The following is a 23,144-nucleotide window of genomic DNA, read 5'->3' as shown; positions in this document are numbered from 1 at the left end:
GGGTCTCTATGGGTCATTATGGGGACATTGTGTCTCTATGCGGTCCCTATTTGTCTCTATGGGGTCTCTATAGGGTCTTTATGGGGACATTACGTCACTATGGGGCTCTGTAGGTCTGTGTGGGTCCCTATGGGGTCACTATGCATCCCTATGTGTCCCTATGCGTCCCTATGAGGTCTCTATAGGGTCTCTATAGGGTCTCTATGCATCTCATTGGGCCTCTATGGGGACATTGTGTCTCTATGGGGTCTTTCTGGGTCTCTATGGGGTTGTTATGGGGTCAGTGGGAGTCTATGAGGTCCCTATGTGTCCCTATGGGGTCTCTGTGGGGTCTTTATGCATCTCAATGGGTCTCTATGGGGGCATTGGGACTCTGTGGGTCTCTGTGGGTCTCTATGGGTCCCTATGGGTCTCTATGCGTCTCTGTGGGGTCTCTATGGGGTCCCTATGTGTCCCTATGAGGTCTCTATAGGGTCTCTATGGGGTCCCTATGCATCTCAATGGGTCTTTATGGGGGCATTGGGACTCTATGGGTCTCTGTGGGGTCTCTATGGGGTCTCTATGTGTCTCTATGGGGTCTCTATGGGGTCTCTATGGGTCTCTATGGGGTCTCTATGGGGTCTTTATGGGGTCTCTATGGGGTCTCTGTGGGGTCTCTATGGGGTCTCTATGGAGACACTGAGTCTCTATGGGGCTCCATATGTCTCTGTGGGTCTCTATGGGGTCCCTATGAGGTCCCTATGGGTCTCTATGGATTCCTATGGGGTCTCTATGCGTCCCTTTGTGTCCCTATGGATCCCTATGAGGTCTCTATAGGGTCTCTATGGGGTCTCTATGCATCTCAGTGGGCCTCTGTGGGGACACTGTGTCTCTATGGGGTCTCTATGGGGTTGTTATGGGGTCATTAGGTCTCTGTGGGTCTCTGTGGGGTCTCTATGGAGACACTGAGTCTCTATGGGGCTCCATATGTCTCTGTGGGTCTCTATGGGGTCCCTATAAGGTCCCTAATGGTCCCTATGGGTCCCTATGCGTCTCTATGTGTCCCTATGCATCCCTATGGGGTCCCTATGGGATCCCTATGTGTCCTTATGAGGTCTCTATAGGGTCTCTATGGGGTCTCTCTGCATCTCAGTGGGCCTCTGTGGCGACATTGTGTCTCTATGGGGTCTCTATGGGGTCTCTATGGGGTCTTTATGGGGACATTGCATCTCTACGGGTCTCTATGGGTCTCTGTAGGTCTGTGTGGGTCCCTATGGGGTCCCTATGCGTCCCTATGGGTCCCTATGAGGTCTCTATAGGGTCTCTATAGGGACTCTATGCATCTCAGTGCGCCTCTATGGGGACACTGTGTCTCTATGGGGTCTCTATGGGGTCTCTATGGGGACATTGCATCTCTACGGGTCTCTATGGGTCTCTGTAGGTCTGTGTGGGTCCCTATGGGGTCCCTATGCATCCCTATGTGTCCCTATGGGTCTCTATAGGGTCTCTATGGGGTCTCTATGCATCTCAGTGGGCCTCTGTGGGGACATTGTGTCTCTATGGGGTCTCTATGGGGTTGTTATGGGGTCATTAGGTCTCTGTGGGTCTCTGTGGGGTCTCTATGGGGTCTTTATGGAGACACTGAGTCTCTATGGGGCTCCATATGTCTCTGTGGGTCTCTATGGGGTCCCTATAAGGTCCCTAACGGTCCCTATGGGTCCCTATGCGTCTCTGTGTCCCTTTGCATCCCTATGGTGTCCCTATGGGATCCCTATGTGTCCCTATGGGTCCCTATGAGGTCTCTATGGGGTCTCTATGGGGTCTCTATGCATCTCAGTGGGCCTCTATGGGGACATTGTGTCTCTATGGGGTCTCTATGGGGTTGTTATGGGGTCATTGGGTCTCTGTGGGTCTCTGTGGGGTCTCTATGGAGACACTGAGTCTCTATGGGGCTCCATATGTCTCTGTGGGTCTCTATGGGGCCCCTATAAGGTCCCTAATGGTCCCTATGGGTCCCTATGCGTCTCTATGGATTCCTATGGGGTCTCTATGCGTCCCTTTGTGTCCCTATGTGTCCTTATGAGGTCTCTATAGGGTCTCTATGGGGTCTCTATGCATCTCAGTGGGCCTCTGTGGCGACATTGTGTCTCTATGGGGTCTCTATGGGGTCTTTATGGGGTCTTTATGGGGACATTGCATCTCTACGGGTCTCTATGGGTCTCTGTAGGTCTGTGTGGGTCCCTATGGGTCCCTATGCGTCCCTATGGGTCCCTATGAGGTCTCTATAGGGTCTCTATAGGGACTCTATGCATCTCAGTGCGCCTCTATGGGGACATTGTGTCTCTATGGGGTCTTTATGGGTCTCTATGGGGTCTCTATGGGGTCATTGGGACTCTAAGGGTCTCTGTGGGTCTCTGTGGGGTCCCTATGGGTCTCTATGGGTGCCTATGGATCCCTATGCGTCTCTGTGTCCCTATGCATCCCTATGGGGTCCCTATGGGATCCCTATGTGTCCCTATGTGTCCCTATGAGGTCTCTATAGGGTCTCTATGGGGTCTCTATGCATTTCAGTGGGCATTTATGGGGACATTGTGTCTCTATGGGGTCTTTATGGGTCTCTATGGGGTTATTATGGGGCCATTGGATCTCTGTGGGGTTTCTATGGGTGTCTGTGGGGTCCCTATGTGTCCCTATGTGTCCCTATGGGTCTCCGTGGATCTGTGTGGGTCCCTATAGGGTCTCCATGGGGTCTCTATGTGGACATTGGGTCTCTTTGGGGTCTCTTTGGGGTCTCTATGGGGTCTCTGTTGGTCCCTATGCATCTCTATGGGTCCTTATGGGGGCACTGGGTCTCTATGGGGTCCCTATGGGGTCTCTATGGAGTCGTTACGGGGTCATTGGATCTCCGTGGGTCTCTATAGGGTCTCTAAGGGTCTCTATGGGTCATTATGGGGACATTGTGTCTCTATGGGGTCCCTATTGGTCTCTATGGGTCTCTATGCATCTCTATGGGGTTTCTATGGGGACATTCAGTCTCTATGGGGTCTCTATAGGGTCTTTATGGGGACATTGCATCTCTATGGGTCTGTATGGGACTCTGTAGGACTGCGTGGGTCTGTATGGGGTCTGTATGGGGTCTGTACGGGTGTCTGTGGGGTCTCCATGAGATATCTATGGGGTCCCAATGCATCTCAGTGGGTCTTTATGGGGACACTGGGTCTCTATGGGGTCTCTATGGGGTCTCTATTTGGACATTGGGTCTCTGTGCGGTCTTTATGGGGTCTCTATGGGGACACTGGGTCTCTATGGGGTCTCCATGGGGTCTCTATGGGTCTTAATGGGGTCTCTGGTTCTCTAAGGATGTGTCTCTCCAGGGGGTCCCTATAGGGTCCCTATGGGGTCTCTATGGGGTCTCCATGGGGACATTGGGTCTCTATGGGCTCGTTATGGGGTCATTGGGTTTCTGTGGGTCTCTATGGGATCTGTGTGGGTCTCTATGGGGTCTTTATGGGGACATTGGTTCTCTATGGGGTCTCTATGAGGTCTCTGTGAGGTCTTTATGGGTTTCTGTGTGGTCGTTATGGGGTCATTGGGTTTCTATGGGTTTCTAAGGGGCCTTTATGGGGATCTTGGGTCTCTATGGGTTCCCAGCGAATGCGCTTTTAGGGTCATCCCATCCATGGGCTCATCCCAACCAATGGGACCCCACAACCCCACCCCATTACCACCGACCCCACCCCATTATCCTTGACCCCATAACCCCACCCCAATGTCCCCGTCCCCACCCCATTACCCCCGACCCCACAAGCCGACCCCAATATCCCACTGTTGCCCCCATATCCACGCGGTGCCCAGGGGGTCTCCTATATTTATTTGGGGGGGGGGGGCTCAGAGATGGGGCCGGAATAACTTAAAAATGGGGGGGGGGGGGGGAGGGGGCGTATTTACACGAAGGGGGGGGGACATGGGGACAGAAGGACAGAAAGACATGGGGGTGACGACCCCACAGTTCCGGGGGTCTCGGAGTTGTGTGTCCCCCCCCCTCCCCCCAGATCCCAAATGCTGACGTCCCCTCTGGGGTGGGGGTCCCCAGGGTGGGGGTCCCCAGGGTGGGGGGCTCGGTGTCACCACGACCCCATGGTGGGGGTCCCAGTCCCACGGTGACCCCAGGGTGGGGGTCCCAAGGTCACCATGTCCCCAAGATGGGGGTCCTGGATCCAGGGTGGGGGTCCCAGTCCCATGGTGACCCCAGGGTGGGGGCCTTGGTGTCACCACGACCCCAAGATGGGGGTCCCAACTCCATGATGGGGGTCTCGGTGTCACCACGACCCCAGGGTGGGGGTCCCAGTCCCACGGTGACCCCAGGGTGGGGGTCCCGATGTCACCGTGTCCTCATGGTGGGGGTCTCCGCTCCATGGTGGGGGTCCCAACATCACCATGTCCCCAAGATGGGGGTCCCAACTCCATGATGGGGGTCTCGGTGTCACCGTGTCCCCAAGGTGGGGGTCCCAACGTCACCACGTCCCCAGGGTTGGGGTCTTCGCTCCATGGTGTCCCCAAGGTGGGGGTCCTGGATCCAGGGTGGGGGTCCCAGTCCCATGGTGACCCCAGGGTGGGGGCCTTGGTGTCACCACGACCCCAAGATGGGGGTCCCAACTCCATGATGGGGGTCTCGGTGTCACCATGACCCCATGGTGGGGGTCTCAGTACCACCATGTCCCCAAGATGGGGGTCCCAGTCCCACGGTGACCCCAGGGTGGGGGTCTCAGTGCCACCGTGTCCCCAAGATGGGGGTCCCAACGTCACCACGTCCCCAGGGTTGGGGTCTTCGCTCCATGGTGTCCCCAAGGTGGGGGTCTCAGCTCCAGGGTGGGGGTCTCAGTGTCACCACGACCCCAAGATGGGGGTCCCAGTCCCACGGTGACACCATGGTGGGGGTCCCAACGTCACCATGTCCCCAAGATGGGGGTCCAACTCCAAGGTGGGGGTCTCAGTGTCACCGTGTCCCCAAGGTGGGGGTCCCAACGTCACCACGTCCCCAGGGTTGGGGTCTTCGCTCCATGGTGTCCCCAAGGTGGGGGTCCTGGGTCCATGGTGGGGGTCTTGGTGTCACCATGACCCCAAGATGGGGGTCCCAACTCCATGATGGGGGTCTCGGTGTCACCATGACCCCATGGTGGGGGTCTCAGTACCACCATGTCCCCAAGATGGGGGTCCCAGTCCCATGGTGACCCCAGGGTGGGGGTCTCAGTGCCACCGTGTCCCCAAGATGGGGGTCCCAACGTCACCACATCCCCAGGGTTGGGGTCTTCGCTCCATGGTGTCCCCAAGGTGGGGGTCCTGGATCCATGGTGGGGGTCTTGGTGTCACCACGACCCCAAGATGGGGGTCCGAACTCCATGATGGGGGTCTCGATGCCACCATGTCCCCAGGATGGGGGTCTCAGCTCCAAGATGGGGGTCTGCAGGTCACCATGGTGGGGGTCCCAGTGCCACCACGTCCCCGGGGTGGGGGTCTCAGTATCACCACGATCCCAATGTGGGGGTCCCCACTCCATGATGGGGGTCTTGGTGTCACCACGTCCCCATGGTGGGGGGTCCCAGTCCCATGGTGACCCCAGGGTGGGGGTCCCAAGGTCACCATCTCCCCAGGATGGGGGTCCTAACCCCAAACTTGGGGTCCCAATGTCACCACGACCCCATGATGGGGGTCCCAGCTCCACGATGGGGGTCTTGGTGTCACCACGACCCCAAGATGGGGGTCCCAGTCCCATGGTGACCCCAGGGTGGGGGTCTCAGTGTCACCACGACCCCAAGATGGGGATCCCAGTCCCACGGTGACCCCCAGGATGGGGGTCCCAACCCCAAACTTGGGGTCCCAAAGTCACCACGTCCCCAACAGGACGAGAGGTGGGGGTGGGTTTTTTTTTTTGGGGTGGGGGGGTCATTTGAGGGGGGGGGGGGGGGGAAGGATGTCCCGCTGTCACCACGTCCCCAAGGCGGTGATCCCAGCCCCACGGTGCCCCCAAGGGGGGGGGGAGGGGGGTCCCAAGAGGAGGGGCTGAGATGAAGGGGGGGTGGGGGTGGGGGTCCCGGGCTCAGAGAGGTCAGCAGCTCCTGGTTGAGGGGGGAGGAGGAGGGGGGGGGGGGTGGTCGCGACCCCCCCCCCATGTCACACGCCGGGCACATCGGGGCAGCCGGGGGGGGGCTTCCGTTTGATGCCCAGGTAGATGGCAACTGTGGGGGGGGAGAGGGGGGAGGGGATTAATGGGGGGTGGGGGATTGGGGGGGGGGGTTATGGGGGGTGGGATTTGGGGTGGTTGTGGGGCAGATATGGGGGCTACGGGGCAGCTGAAAGAGACCGGGGGGGATTTGGGGTGGCTTAAGGGGGTTATGGGGCATCAGGAAGGGTGTGGGGTGGGATTTGGGGTGGGACGTGGGGCAGTTATGGGGCAGATATGGGGGTTATGGGGTGGGATTTGGGGTGGCTATGGGGGTTATGGGGCACCAGGAAGGGTGTGGGGTGGGATTTGGGGATTTATAGGGACTACGGGGCACCACAATGTGACTGGATGGGATTTGGGGTGGTTGTGGGGCAGATAATGGGGGCTATGGGGCAACAAGACGGAGATTGGGGGGGATGTGGGGTGGTTATGGGGGGATGTGGGGCAGTTATGGGGCAGATATGGGGGCTATGGGGCACCAGGAAGGGTATGGGGTGGGATTTGGGGTGGTTGTGGGGAAGATTTGGGGGTTATGGGGTAACCATGGGGTCTATGGGGCAGCTATGGGGCAGTTATGAAGTCAACAGGGCAGCTATATGGCAGCTATGGGGTCTATGGGGTAATTATGGGGTCTATGGGGCAGCTATGGGGTCTATGGGGCAGCTATGGGGTAGCCACGGGGTCTATGGGGTATCTATGGGGTCTATGGGGCAGCTATGGGGAAACTATGGTGTCTATGGGGCAGCCATGGAGTAGCCACGGGGTCTATGGGGTAACTATGGGGTCTATGGGGCAGTTATGGGGCAGCCATGGGGTCTATGGGGTAACTATGGGGTCTATGGATGAGTTATGGGGTAACTATGGGGTCTATGGGGCAGCTATGGGGCAGCCATGGGGTAATTATGGGACCTATGGAGCAGCTATGGGGTAACTATGGGGTCTATGGGGCAGTTATGGGGCAGCCATGGGGTCTATGGGGTCTATGGGGTAACTATGGGGTCTATGGGGCAGTTATAGGATCTATGGGGTAATTATGGGGTCTATGCGGCAGCTATGGGGTCCATGGGGCAGCTATGGGGTCTATGGGGCGGCTATGGGGTCCATGGGGCAGCTATGGGGTCTATGGGGAGGCTATGGGGTCTATGGGGTCATTATGGGGTCTATGGGGCAGCTATGGGGTCTATGGGGTCATTATGGGGTCTATGGAGCAGCTATGGGGTCTATGGGCCAGCTATGGGGTCTGTGGGGTGGCTATGCGGTCTATGGGGTAACTATGGGGTCTATGGGGTGGCTATGGGGTCTATGGGGTAACTATGGGGTATATGGGGTCATTATGGGGTCTATGGAGCAGCTATGGGGTCTATGGGGCGGCTATGGGATCTAAGGGCCAGTTATAAGATCTATGGGGTAACTATGGGGTCTAAGGGGCAGCTATGGGGTCTATGGGGTCATTATGGGGTATATGGGGTCATTATGGGGTCTATGGAGCAGCTATGGGGTCTATGGGGCGGCTATGGGATCTAAGGGGCAGTTATAGGATCTATGGGGTAACTATGGGGTCTATGGGGCGGCTATGGGGTGGCTATGGGGCAGCTATGGGGCAGGACCCACCTTGTGAGCGCAGATCCCCCGATTCCCTCAGGTTCGTCTGCGACCCTACAGGGGGGGACACACCTCAGGGGGGGGAGGGGGTCGGTGTGCCCCCCCCAAACCCCAAAACACCCCCAGCCCCACAATTTGGGGTCAGCACCCCCCCCCCCCCGACCCCAAACCCCACAGCACTGCGCCCCAAAACGACGGCAAAGGGCAGGGAGAGGAACTGGGAGGGATACTGGTCATACTGGGGTGGTACTGGTGGGACTGGGGGGGATACTGGTGGGATTGAGGTGGATACTGGTCATACTGGGATGGTACTGGTGGGACTGGGGTGGATACTGGTGGCACTGGGACAGATACTGGTGATACTGGGATGATACTGGTGGGACTGGGATGGATACTGGTCATACTGGGATGATACTGGTGGGACTGGGATGGATACTGGTCATACTGGGATGGATACTGGTGGGACTGGGGTGGATACTGGTGATACTGGGATGATACTGGTGGGACTGGGATGATACTGGTGATACTGGGATGGATACTGGTAATATTAGGATGGATACTGGTGATACTGGGGTGGATACTGGTGGCACTGGGATGATATTGGTGGGACTGGGATGGATACTGGTGGGACTGGGATGATATTGGTTGGACTGGGGTGGATACTGGTGATACTGGGACGGATACTGGTCATACTGGGATGATACTGGTGGGACTGGGATGGATACTGGTCATACTGGGATGATACTGGTGGGATTGGGGTGGATACTGGTGATACTGGGATGGATACTGGTCATACTGGGATCGTACTGGTGATACTGGGATGGTACTGGTGGCACTGGGACAGATACTGGTGGGACTGGGATGGATACTGGTCATACTGGGATGGATACTGGTGGGACTGGGATGGTTACTGGTGATACTGGGATTGTAGTGGTGATACTGGGATGATACTGGCGATACTGGGGTGGATACTGGTCATACTGGGGTGATACTGGTGGCACTGGGATGATACTGGTGATACTGGGATGGATACTGGTGGGATTGGAATGATACTGGTGATACTGGGATGATACTGGGGTGGATACCGGAATGATACTGGTGATACTGGGATGACACTGGTCCATTGGTCCCAATGGTCCCACTGACCCCAATGACCCCATTGACCCTATTGACCCCAATGACCCCACTGACCCCATCTGTCCCACTGACCCCATTGACCCCCTTCACCCCAATGACCCCATTGAACCCAATGACCCCCTTGACCCACCGACCCCATCTGTCCCACTGACCCCCTTGACCCCAATGACCCCACTGACCCCATCTGTCCCACTGACCCCACTCACCCCATTGACCCCAATGACCCCCTTGACCCCAATGACCCCCTTGACCGCATTGACCTCACTGACCCCATTGACCCCACTGACCCTATTGACCCCACTGACCCCACTGACCCCCTTGACCTCATTGACCCCCTTGACCCCATTGACCCCCTTGACCCCAGTGATCCCAGTGACCCCATCTGTCCCACTGACCCCACCGATCCCAGTGACCCTATTGACCCCAATGACCCCCTTGACCCCACTGACCCTTTTGACCCCACTGACCCCACCGACCCCATTGACCCCACAGACCCCACCGACCCTATTGACCCCACCAACCCTATTGACCCCAATGACCCCATTGACCCCATTGACCCCATTGACCCCATCCGTCCCACTGACCCCACCGACCCCATTGACCCTATTGACACAACTGACCCCCTTGACCCCACTGACCCCACTGACCCTATTGACCCCAATGACCCCATTGACCCCACTGACCCTTTTGACCCCACTGACCCCAGTGACCCCATTGACCCCATCCATCCCACTGACCCCACCGACCCCATTGACCCCCTTGACCCCAATGACCCCCTTGACCCCAATGACCCTTTTGACCCCACTGACCCCATCTGTCCCACCGACCCTATTGACCCCCTTGACGCCATTGACCCCATCCATCCCAATGACCCCCTTGACCCCACCGACCCCACCGACCCCATTGACCCCACTGACCCCCGTGACCCCAGTGACCCCCCGTGACCCCGTGACCCCGCTGCCCCCCCCGCTCACTGATTTTGGCTCCCGGCGCCGTCGGCGTCCCCAGAACGCAGCGGTTGGAGCTGGGCCGCTTGGAGGGGTCCAGGGTGACCCTGCGGGGGGGGGACAGTGAGGGGGGTGACATCGGGGGGGGGGTGACAACATGGGGGGGGTGACAACAAGGGGGGGGTGACAACATGGGGGGGGGTGGACATCAGGGGGGGAAGGGGACAAAAAGGGGGGGGGAGGGGACACAAAGAGGGGGGTGACAACAAGGGGGGGGTGACACCAAGGGGGGTGAAGGGGACAAAAAGGGGGGGGAAGTGACATTGAGGGTGACACCGAGGGGGGGGTGATACCAAGGTGGGGGTAAGGTGACACAAAGCGGGGGGGTGACACTGAGGGGGGGGGACACAAAGGGAGGGGTGACATCAAGGGGGGGGGTTGACATCAGGGGGGGAAGGGGACAAAAAGGGGGGGGGAGGTGACACTGAGGGTGACACCGAGGGGGGGGTGATACCAAGGGGGGGGTAAGGTGACACAAAGCGGGGGGGTGACACTGAGGGGGGGGGACACAAAGGGAGGGGTGACATCAAGGGGGGGGGTTGACATCAGGGGGGGAAGGGGACAATAAGGGGGGGGAGGTGACACAAAGGGGGGGGTGACAATAAAGGGGGGTGGTGACACCAAGGGGGGGTAAGGTGACACAAAGGGGGAGGTGACACCAAGGGGGGGGGACACACAAAGGGAGGGGTGACATCAAGGGGGGGGGTTGACATCAGGGGGGGAAGGGGACAAAAAGGGGGGGGAGGTGACACTGAGGGTGACACCGAGGGGGGGGTGATACCAAGGGGGGGGGTAAGGTGACACAAAGCGGGAGGGTGACACCGAGGGGGGGGGTGACATCAAGGGGGGGTGACATCAAGAGAGGGGGGCATCAAGAGGGTTAAGTGACACCAAGGGGGGGGAAAAGTGACACAAAAGGGGGGGGGGGGTGACACCAAGGGGGGGGACACCAATGGCGGGGGGGAGGTGACACAAGGGGGGTGGTGACACCGAGGGGGGGGGAGGTGACATTGAGAGGGGGGGACACCGAGACGGTTAAGTGACACCGTGGGGGGGTGGTGACACTGAGGGGGGGGGGGTGACATGAAATGGGAGGGGGAGGTGACACCGAGGTGGGGTGGTGACACCAAGGCAGGGGGGGGACACCAAGGGGAGGGGAGTGACACCAAGGGGGGGTGACACCAAGGGGAGTGGAGGGGGGGCACCAAGGTGGGGTGGTGACACCAAGGGGGGGGGTGACACCGAGGGGGGGTGACACCAAGGGGGGGGGGGGTGACATGAAATGGGAGGGGAGATGACACCAAGGGGGGGTTGGGGGGGTGACACCAAGGGGGGGGTGACATGAAACGGGAGGGGGAGGTGACACCGAGGGGGGGGGGCACCAAGGTGGGGTGGTGACACCAAGGGGGGGGGGGGGTGACATGAAATGGGAGGGGAGGTGACATCGAGGGGGGAGGGGCACCAAGGTGTGGTGGTGCCACCAAGGAGAGGGGTGACACCAAGGGAGGAGGTGACACCAAGGGGGGGGGCGTGACATGAAATGGGAGGGGGAGGTGACACCGAGGGGGGGGGTTGACAGGGGGGCACCAAGGTGGGGTGGTGACACCGAGGGGGGGGGGGTGACATGAAATGGGAGGGGAGGTGACACCGAGGGGGGGGGCACCAAGGTGGGGTGGTGACACCAAGGGGGGGTGACACCAAGGGGGGGGTGACAGGGGGGGCACCAAGGTGGCGTGGCGACACCAAGGGGGGGTGGGGGTGACATGAAATGGGAGGGGTGGTGACACCGAGGGGGGGGGCACCAAGGTGGGGTGGTGACACCAAGGGGGGGTGACATGAAACGGGAGGGGGAGGTGGCACCAAGGGGGGGGTAACCAAGGTGGGGGGGTGACATCAAGGAGGGGGTGACGTGAAACGGGAGGGGAGGTGACACTGAGAGGGGGGGGGCACCAAGGTGAGGTGGTGACACCAAGGGGGGGGGTGACAGGGGGGGCACCAAGGTGGCGTGGCGACAGCAAGGGGGGGGGGGGTGACATGAAATGGGAGGGGTGGTGACACCGAGGGGGCGAGGGGGGCACCAAGGTGGGGTGGTGACACCGAAGTGGGGAGGGGGCAATGGGGGGGGGAGCAATGGGGGGGGGGGGCAATGGGGGGGGGAGCAATGGGGGGGGGGGCAATGGGGGGGGGGGCAATGTGGGGGGGGAATGGGGGGGGGGGCAATGGGGGGGGGGGGCAATGGGGGGGTTGGCAATGGGGGGGGTCCCACCTGCGGCTCAGCTTGGAGGTGAGTTTGCTGAAGAGGTTGGAGGTGGCCCTGGAGCGGCTGTGGGGCAGCGGCGAGGCGTCGTTGGGGGGGGGCAGGGACGACGGGGGGGGGGATCCCGGGCTGGGGGTGACGTTGGTTCCCCCCCCCCCTCCCCCCGTCGTGGGACGTCGGTCTCGAACCGCCCCCCCGTGGAAAGTGCTGCGGCCAGCCGTGCCCCGCGCCAGGCGGGTCCGGTCCGCGCTGCCCGCCGCGATGCTGTGGCTCGAGGGGGACGGCGGGGGGGCTCGGCTGGGGGGGGGACAAGGGGGGGTTAGAGGCAGCCATTGGCACCCATTGGCACCCCAGTGTCACCCCAGTGTCAGCCAGTGCCAGCCCACTGGAACCCATTGGCACCCGTTGGAATCCATTGGCACCCCATTGGAACCCATTGGCACCCATTGGAATCCATTGGAACCCATTGGAACCCATTGGCACCCGTTGGAATCCATTGGCACCCCATTGGAACCCATTGGAACCCATTGGCACCCATTAGAATCCATTGGCACCCCAGTGGAACCCATTGGAATCCATTGGCACCCCATTGGAACCCATTGGAACCCATTGGCACCCATTGGAACCCATTGGAACCCATTGGCACCCATTGGAACCCATTGGCACCCATTAGAATCCATTGGCACCCATTGAAACCCATTGGCACCCCAGTGTCACCCCAGTGTCACCCCATTGGCACCCAGTGCCAGCCCATTGGAACCCATTGGCACCCGTTGGAATCCATTGGCACCCCATTGGAACCCATGGGCACCCATTGAAACCCACTGGCACCCCAGTGCCACCCCAGTGTCACCCCATTGGCACCCAGTGCCAGCCCATTGGAACCCATTGGCACCCCAGTGTCACCCCATTGGAACCCATTGGCACCCATTGGAATCCATTGGCACCCCATTGGAACCCATGGGCACCCATTGGAACCCATTGGCACCCCAGTGGAACCCATTGGAACCCATTTGGCACCCAGTGCCAGCCCATTGGAACCCATTGGCACCCATTGGAATCCATTGGCACTCATTGAAACCCATTGGCACCCCATTGGCACCCATTGGAATCCATTGGCACCCATTGGAACCCATTGGCACCCCAGTGGAACCCATTGGAACCCAGTGGAACCCAGTGGAATCCATTGGCACCCATTGGAACCCATTGGCACCCATTGGAATCCATTGGCACCCATTGGAACCCATTGGAACCCCATTGGAACCCACTGGCACCCATTGGCACCCATTGACACCCATTGGCACCCATTGGAACCCATTGACACCCCAGTGGAACCCATTGGTACCGATTGGATCCCATTGGAATCCACTGGCACCCATTGGAATCCATTGGCACCCCAGTGGAACCCATTGGAACCCATTGGCACCCATTGGAACCCATTGGCACCCATTGGAATCCATTGGCACCCATTGGAACTCATTGGCACCCCATTGGCACCCATTGGAACCCAGTGGAACCCATTGGAATCCATTGGCACCCATTGGCTCCCCAGTGTCACCCCACTGGCACCCAGTGCCAGCCCATTGGAACTCATTGGCACCCATTGGAATCCATTGGCACCCCATTGGAACCCATGGGCACCCATTGAAACCCATTGGCACCCCAGTGTCACCCCATTGGCACCCAGTGCCAGCCCATTGGAACCCATTGGCACCCCCGTGTCACCCCATTGGAACCCATTGGCACCCACTGGAATCCATTGGCACCCCATTGGAACCCATTGGAACCCCATTAGGAATCCACTGGAACCCATTGGAATCCATTGGAACCCACTGGCACCCAGTGCCAGCCCATTGGAACCCATTGGCACCCATTGGAATCCATTGGCACCCATTGGAATCCATTGGCACTCATTGAAACCCATTGGCACCCCATTGGCACCCATTGGAATCCATTGGCACCCCAGTGGAACCCATTGGAACCCATTGGCACCCATTGGAATCCATTGGAACCCATTGGAACCCATTGGCACCCATTGGAATCCATTGGCACCACAGTGGAACCCACTGGAACCCATTGGCACCCATTGGAATCCATTGGAACCCATTGGAACCCATTGGAACCCAATTAGGAACCCACTGGAACCCATTGGAATCCATTGGAACCCACTGGCACCCAGTGCCAGCCCATTGGAACCCGTTGGCACCCATTGGAATCCATTGGCACTCATTGAAACCCATTGGCACCCCAGTGGAACCCATTGGAACCCATTGGCACCCATTGGAACCCATTAAGAACCCATTGGAACCCACTGGAACCCACTGGCACCCATTGGCACCCATTGACACCCATTGGAACCCATTGGAACCCCATTGACACCCCATGGAACCCATTGGAACCCATTAAGAACCCACTGGCACCCATTGAAACCCACCGGAACCCATTGGAACCCAATGGAACCCATTAGCACTCATTGGAAGCCATCGGAACCCATTGGCACCAATTGGAACCCAGTGGAACCCATTAAGAACCCATTGGCACCCATTGAAACCCTCTGGAACCCAATTGGCACCCATTGGAACCCTATTAGGAACCCACTGACACCCATTGGAACCCATTGAGACCCACTGGAACGCATTGGAACCCATTGGAGCCCACTGGAACCCATTTGGCACCCCATGGAACCCATTAGCACTCATTGGAAGCCATCGGAACCCATTGGCACCCCAGTGGAACCCATTGGAACCCATTAAGAACCCACTGGCACCCATTGAAACCCACTGGAACCCATTGGAACCCAATGGAACCCATTGGAACCCATTAAGAACCCATTGGCACCCATTGGAACCCATTGGAAGCCATCGGAACCCATTGGCACCCCAGTGGAACCCATTGGAACCCATTAAGAACCCATTGGCACCCATTGAAACCCTCTGGAACCCAATGGAACCCAATTGGCACCCATTGTAACCCACTGACACCCCATTTGGAAGCCATCGGAACCCATTGGCACCCATTGGAACCCATTGGAACCCATTAAGAACCCATTGGAACCCACTGGCACCCATTGAAACCCTCTGGAACCCATTGGAACTCAATGGAACCCATTGGCACCCATTGGCACCCATTGGAACCCATTGGCACCCATTGGAACCCATTAAGAACCCATTGGCACCCATTGAAACCCTCTGGAACCCAATGGAACCCAATGGCACCCATTGGAACCCATTGGAACCCATTGGAACCCATAGGGACACATTGGCACCCATTGGAACCCAGTGTCACCCCATTGGAACCCATTGGAACCCATTGGCACCCATTGGCTCCCCAGTGTCACCCCACTGGCACCCAGTGCCAGTCCATTGGAACCCGTTGGCACCCATTGGAATCCATTGGCACCCATTGACACCCATTGGAACCCATTGGAACCCCATTGGCACCCACTGGAACGCATTGGAACCCATTGGAGCCCACTGGAACCCATTTGGCACCCCATGGAACCCATTAGCACTCATTGGAAGCCATCGGAACCCATTGGCACCCCAGTGGAACCCATTGGAACCCATTAAGAACCCACTGGCACCCATTGGAACCCATTGGAACCCATTAAGAACCCACTGGCACCCATTGGAACCCATTGGAAGCCATTGGAACCCATTAAGAACCCATTGGCACCCATTGGAACCCATTGGAAGCCATCGGAACCCATTGGCACCCCAGTGGAACCCATTGGAACCCATTAAGATCCCACTGGCACCCATTGAAACCCACCGGAACCCATTGGAACCCAATGGAACCCATTAGCACTCATTGGAAGCCATCGGAACCCATTGGAACCCATTAAGAACCCACTGGCACCCATTGAAACCCTCTGGAACCCATTGGAACTCAATGGAACCCATTGGAACCCATTGGCACCCATTGGAACCCATTAAGAACCTATTGGCACCCATTGAAACCCTCTGGAACCCAATGGAACTCAATGGAACCCATTGGCACCCATTGGAACCCATTGACACCCATTGGAACCCATTAAGAACCCACTGGCACCCATTGACACCCCATCCCCCCCCAATCACCCCCCCCCAGGACCCCCCCATCCCCCTTTTGCCCCCCATCCCCCACAGCCCCCCCTTCTGTCCCTGTCTCCCCCATCCCACAACGTCCCCCCCCCCGCCCCCTACTGTCACCCATTGTCCCCCCACTGCCCCCCCCAGTCCCCCACTCTCCCCCCCGCCCCCATAGACCCCCATACCCCCCCCAAATGCCCCCCCACCCCCCCCATCCCCCTACTGCCCCCCCACTATCCCTGTCCCACCCCCAATGTCCCTCCCCCCCCCATTGTCCTCCCCTGCACCCCATCCCCCCCCCATTCCCCCTCCCCACCCACACCCCCCCCTCCCCCCCCACCCCCCCGTGCCCCCCCCCCAGCCCCCCCACCTGCATTCCTTGCCGTTATGCAGCAGGGGGTGTCGCTCCCCCCCCCTCTCGGTGCACACGTAGGTGTTCCTGCGCGCCATGGCGCTGGGGGGCACGGCCGGCTGGGGGGGGGGGGGGGGGTCAGCACCCATAGGTGCCCCCACCCGTAAGGTGACAGGGCCCGTGGGTGCCCCCCCCAGCATCCTGAGCTGCAGGGTCCTCATTCTGGTCTATGGGTCTGGGGGCTCCGGGGGGGGGGTCCTCATTATTGTCTATGGGTCCGGGGGGGGTCCCCATTTGTCTATGGGTCTGGGGGGGGGGGGGGGCAATTGTGATCTATGGGTCTTGAGGGGGGGGGGGGGGTCTCCATTATTGTCTATGGGGTTTGGGGGGGCCCCATTCTGACCCATAGGTTGGGGGGGTCCCCATTCCAATCTATGGGTCTGGGGGGGTCCCCATTATTGTCTATGGGTCTGGGGGGGGGGGGCAATTCTGATCTATGGGTGTGGGGGGGGGAGGGGGTGTCTCCATTCTGGTCTATGGGGTTTGGGGGGGTCCCCATTCCAGTCTATGGGTCATAGGGGGGGGGGGGGGGGCATTATTGTCTATGGGGTCTGGGGGGGCCCCATTCTGACCCATAGCTTGGGACCCCCCCCACCCCTATGCCCCATAGGTGCCCCCCACCCCCACCCTATACCCCATAAGTGCCCCCCCCGTACAACCCTATGCCCTATAGCTGCCCCCCCGTGCCCCCCCCTCCACCCCTATGCCCCATAGCTGCCCCCCCTGCACCCCCCCCCACCATCCTATGCCCCATAATTACCCCACAGGTGCCCCCCCCTCCACCCCCCTGCCCCATAGGTGCCCCCCACCCCCATCCTATACCCCATAAGTGCCCCCCTGTGCCCCCCCAGTGCCCCTATGCCCCATAATTACCCTATAATTGCCCCCCCATAGCTGCCCCCCCATGCCCCCCCCACCATCCTATGCCCCATAATTACCCCACAGGTGCCCCCCCCCCTCATCCCCCCTGTCCCATAGGTGCCCCCCACCCCCATCCTAAACCCCATAAGTGCCCCCCCCCCACCCCTATGCCCCATAGCTGCCCCCCCTGCGCCCCCCCCACCATCCTATGCCCCATAATTACCCCATAAGTGCCCCCCCCAACCCTCCCCCTCCACCCCTATGCCCCATAGGTGCCCCCCACCCCCATCCTATACCCCATAAGTGCCCCCCCAGCCCCCCCCATCCGTCCCTATGCCCCATAGCTGCCCCCCCATGCCCCCCCCCACCATCCTACGCCCCATAACTACCCCACAGGTGCCCCCCCCTGCACCCCTATGCCCCATTGTTGCCCCCCCGTACCCTCACATGCCCCCCCTCCACCCCTATGCCCCATAGCTGCCCCCCCGCGCCCCCCCCACCAGCCTATGCCCCATAATTACCCCATAAGTGCCCCCCCCAACCCTCCCCCTCCACCCCTTTGCCCCATAGGTGCCCCCCACCCCCATCCTATACCCCATAAGTGCCCCCCCTGTGCCCCCCCCGTCCATCCCTATGCCCTACAGCTGCCCCCCCGTGCCCCCCCCCCACCCCCATGCCCCATAGCTGCCCCCCTGCGCCCCCCCCCACCATCCTATGCCCCATAATTACCCCACAGGTGCCCCCCCCTCCACCCCCCTGCCCCATAGGTGCCCCCCACCCCCATCCTATACCCCATAAGTGCCCCCCTGTGCCCCCCCAGTGCCCCTATGCCCCATAATTACCCTATAATTGCCCCCCCATAGCTGCCCCCCCCACCATCCTATGCCCCATAATTACCCCACAGGTGCCCCCCCCCCTCATCCCCCCTGTCCCATAGGTGCCCCCCACCCCCATCCTAAACCCCATAAGTGCCCCCCCCCACCCCTATGCCCCATAGCTGCCCCCCCGCGCCCCCCCCACCATCCTATGCCCCATAATTACCCCATAAGTGCCCCCCCCAACCCTCCCCCCCCACCCCTATGCCCCATAGGTGCCCCCCACCCCCATCCTAAACCCCATAAGTGCCCCCCCCTCCACCCCTGTGCCCCATAGCTGCCCCCCTGCACCCCCCCCACCATCCTATGCCCCATAATTACCCCATAAGTGCCCCCCCCAACCCTCCCCCTCCACCCCTTTGCCCCATAGGTGCCCCCCACCCCCATCCTATACCCCATAAGTGCCCCCCCCGTCCGTACCTATGCCCCATAGCTGCCCCCCCTGCGCCCCCCCACCATCCTATGCCCCATACTTACGCCACAGGTGCCCCCCCTCCACCCCTATGCCCCATAGGTGCCCCCCACCCCCATCCTATACCCCATAAGTGCCCCCCCTGTGCCCCCCCCGTCCGTCCCTATGCCCCATAGCTGCCCCCCCGCGCCCCCCCCACCATCCTATGCCCCATAATTACCCCATAAGTGCCCCCCCCAACCCTCCCCCTCCACCCCTTTGCCCCATAGGTGCCCCCCACCCCCATCCTATACCCCAGAAGTGCCCCCCCCAGCCCCCCCCTCCACCCAAATGCCCCACAGCTACCCCCCCTGTGCCCCCCCCCACCATCCTATGCCCCATAATTACCCCACAGGTGCCCCCCCCTCCACCCCCCTGCCCCATAGGTGCCCCCCACCCCCATCCTATACCCCATAAGTGCCCCCCCTGTGCCCCCCCCGTCCGTCCCTATGCCCTACAGCTGCCCCCCCGTGCCCCCCCCCACCCCTATGCCCCATAGCTGCCCCCCTGCGCCCCCCCACTGCCCTATGCCCCATAATTACCCCACAGGTGCCCCCCCCTCCACTCCCCTGCCCCATATGTTCCCCCCACCCCCATTTCCCCCCCCCCCATTCCCCCCCCCCCCAGTCCCACCCACCGCATTCCCTGCTCCATCTTTATGCCTTTCCGGGATCTCCGCCTTATTGGGGTTGTGGGCGCTGCTGACCATAGGGCTGGAAGGGGGGGGCATCCCGCGCCCCCCCCCCCCACCCCAACGGTCCCCCCCCCTCCGGCTCCTCCTCCTCCTCCTCCTCCTCCTCCTGCCCCCCCCCCGACGCTGATGCTGGCTTTGCGGGGGGGGAGCCGCTCCTCCTTCAGCTCCCCCTCCCCAGTGCTGGTAGGGCTGCGTTTGGGGTGGGCTGCGATGGGGGAGGGGCCGCCTGGGGGGGGGGGGCATCAAGAATTGGGGGGGGGGGGGGCACGAGGGAGGGGGGGGGGAGAAAGGGGATGGGGGGGGAAAAGGGGGTGGAACGGGTGGGGGGGGGAGAAGGGGGACAAAAAGGGGGTGGGGAGCGGTGGGGGTCGTCAAGGGGGGGGCAGGTTGGGATGGGGGGGGATAAAAGGGGGTGGGGGGCAGTTGGGGGGTCGTCGAGGGGGGGGGCAGTGGGGGGGCATGAAGGGGGGGGGAATTGGGGTGGGGGGAGGGCAGTGGGGGGGGCAGAAGGGGGGCATAAGGGGGTGGGGGGCGGTGGGGGTCGTCAAGGGGGGGGGCACGAAGGGGGGGGGGAGGTTGGGATGGGGGGGGATAAAAGTGGGTGGGGGGCAGTGGGGGGGTCGTCAAGGGGGGGGGCATGAAGGGGGGGGGGAAGTTGGGACGGGGGGGCAGTGGGGGGGATAAAAGGGGGTGGGGGGTAGAATAGGGGGGGAGTGGGGGGCACAAAGGGGGGAATTGGGGTGGGGGGGGCAGTGGGGGGGGCACAAGGGGGGCAGAAGGGGGTGGGGGGCGGTGGGGGTCGTCAAGGGGGGGGGCACGAAGGGGGGGGGGAGGTTGGGATGGGGGGGCAGTGGGGGGATAAAAGGGGGTGGGGGGCAGTGGGGGGGTCGTCAAGGGGGGGCATGAAGGGGGGGGAGATGGGGGGGGAAGTTGGGATGGGGGGGCAGTGGGGGGGATAAGGGGGGGGGTTGAATTGGGGTGGGGGGGCACAAGGGGGTGGGGGGGAGAAGGGGGACAAAAAGGGGGTGGGGGCGGTGGGGGTCGTCAAGGGGGGGGGCAGTTGGGGGGCATGAAGGGGGGAATTGGGGTGGGGGGAGGGCAGTAGGGGGGGCAGAAGGGGGGCAGAAGGGGGTGGGGGGCGGTGGGGGTCGTCAAGGGGGGGGGCACGAAGGGGGGGGGGAGGTTGGGATGGGGGGGCATAAAAGGGGGTGGGGGGGAGAATGGGGGGGGAGTGGGGGGCACAAAGGGGGGAATTGGGGTGGGGGGAGGGCAGTGGGGGGGGGCACAAGGGGGTGGGGGGGGCAGTGGGGGGGATAAAAGGGGGTGGGGGGCAGAATGGGGGGGGAAATGGGGGGTCATGGGGGGGGAAATTGGGGTGGGGGGAAGAAAAAGGGGCAGTGGGGGGGCAGAATGGGGTGGGGGGGAGACGGGGGACAAAAAGGGGGTGGGGGGCACGGGGGGGTCGCAAGGGGGGGGAAATTGGGGTGGGGGGGACAGTGGGGGGGATAAGGGGGTGGGGGGGCAGAATGGGGGGGAAGTGGGGGGGGCACGAGGGAGGGGGGGAGAAATTGGGGTGGGGGGAGTAAGGGGGTGGGGGGGCACAAGGGGTGGAGGGGATAAAAGGGGGTGGGGGGCACGGGGGGGGCACAAGGGGGTGGGGGGGAAATATTGGGGTGGGGGGAGTGAGGGGTGGGAGGGGTAAAAAGGGGTGGGGGGCACGGGGGGGGGAAAAGGGGGGGGACAAAAAGGGGGTGGGGGCACCAAGGGGGGGGTAGATAAGGGGGATGGGGGGAAATTGGGGGGGGGGACAGAAGGGGGGGAGACACAAAGGGGTGGGGGGGGCAGGTGGAGGTTATGATGGGGTCCTCATGGCTGACCCCAAAGCACAGCCCCACCCCATAAGCAGCCCGGACCCCCCCGTAACCCCCCCACAACCACCCCGTGTCCCCCCCACACCCCATACCCACCCCATAACCCCTCCATATTCCCCCATAACCACCCCATAACCCCCCCATACCCCCCATACCTCCCATACCCACCCCATATCCCCCCTCGTGTCCCCCCCCACCCCAATACACCCCCCATATCCCCCCATACCCACCCCATACCCCATAACACCATCACCCATCACCCCATAACCCCACACCCCATAACCCATCACCCCACACCCCATAACCCCATAACCCATCACCCCATACCCACCCCACACCCCATCACCCCATCACCCCGTATCCCATAACCCCATACCCCATAGCCCCATATCCCATCACCCCACACCCCATCACCCCACACCCCATACCCCATCACCCCATAACCCCATACACCATGACCCCATAACCCCATACCCCCATACCCCACACCCCAACCCCCCATAACCCCATAACCCCACACCCCATAATCCATCACCCCATAACCCCATACCCCATACCCCATACCCCATACCCCCACACCCCATAACCCCATCACCCATCACCCCATAACCCCAAACCCCATAACCCCAAACCCCATAACCCCATCACCCCATCACCCCATACCCCATCACCCCATCACCCCATACCCACCCCACACCCCATAACCCCATACCCCATAACCCCATAACCCCACACCCCATTACCCCATAACCCCATAACCCCTCACCCCATACCCCATAACCCCATAACCCCACACCCCATAACCCCACACCCCATCACCCCATAACCCCATACCCAACACCCCATAAACCCATCACCCCATACCCACCCCATAACCCATAACCCCATACCCCCACACCCCATCACCCCATAACCCCACACCCCACACCCCACACCCCATAACCCATAACCCCATAACCCTATAACCCCACACCCCATAACCCCACACCCCATAACCCCATCACCCATCACCCCACACCCCATAACCCCATCACCCCACACCCCATAACCCTATAACCCCACACCCCATAACCCCACACCCCATAACCCCATCACCCATCACCCCACACCCCATAACCCCACACCCTACACCCCACACCCCATCACCCCATCACCCCACACCCCATCACCCCACACCCCACACCCCATTACCCCATAACCCCATAACCCCATCACCCCACACCCCATAACCCCATACCCCATACCCCATAACCCATCACCCCACACCCCATCCCTGATAACCCCACACCCCATCACCCCACACCCCATAACCCATAACCCCACACCCCACACCCCACACCCCATAACCCCATATCCCCATCACCCATAACCCCACACCCCACACCCCACACCCCATAACCCCATATCCCCATCACCCATAACCCCATCACCCCATAACCCCACACCCCATACCCCATAACCCCACACCCCACAACCCCACACCCCATCACCCCATAACCCCACACCCCATAACCCCATACCCCATAACCCCACACCCCATAACCCATAACCCCATAACCCTATAACCCCACACCCCATAACCCCACACCCTACACCCCACACCCCATCACCCCATAACCCCACACCCCATCACCCCACACCCCACACCCCACACCCCATACCCCCATACCCCATAACCCCATACCCCATAACCCCATCACCCCAC

At 61.1% G+C, this 23,144-nt stretch overlaps 1 protein-coding gene across 2 annotated transcripts in view; it reads right to left on the bottom strand.

The window, feature by feature from the left end:
• Positions 1-3,910: 3,910 nt before the first annotated feature.
• MARK4 (microtubule affinity regulating kinase 4) overlaps positions 3,911-23,144 on the bottom strand; it is a 54,333-nt gene continuing 35,099 nt past the window's right edge. Inside the window, exons 13-19 of one of the 2 annotated variants that reach the window (XM_090129817.1) lie at positions 19,689-19,794; positions 19,512-19,626; positions 16,646-16,746; positions 12,215-12,502; positions 9,916-9,995; positions 7,814-7,858; positions 3,911-6,215 (exon numbers count right to left, since the gene is read on the bottom strand). In XM_090129817.1, the coding sequence (XP_089985943.1) occupies positions 6,151-6,215; positions 7,814-7,858; positions 9,916-9,995; positions 12,215-12,502; positions 16,646-16,746; positions 19,512-19,626; positions 19,689-19,794 (800 nt within the window). In that variant the 3' untranslated portion in view covers positions 3,911-6,150. Of the gene's footprint in view, positions 6,216-7,810; positions 7,859-9,915; positions 9,996-12,214; positions 12,503-16,645; positions 16,747-19,511; positions 19,795-23,144 lie in introns of those variants that run through there. The other variant, XR_016461268.1, reaches the window with a different exon arrangement.

This window comes from Phasianus colchicus, chromosome 38 (assembly GCF_987193195.1).
Source record: "Phasianus colchicus chromosome 38, bPhaCol1.hap1.1, whole genome shotgun sequence".
Lineage (NCBI taxonomy): Eukaryota > Metazoa > Chordata > Aves > Galliformes > Phasianidae > Phasianus > Phasianus colchicus.
The sequence above is the reverse complement of the archived record's forward strand: the minus strand, read 5'-3'. Positions and strand labels throughout refer to the sequence as shown.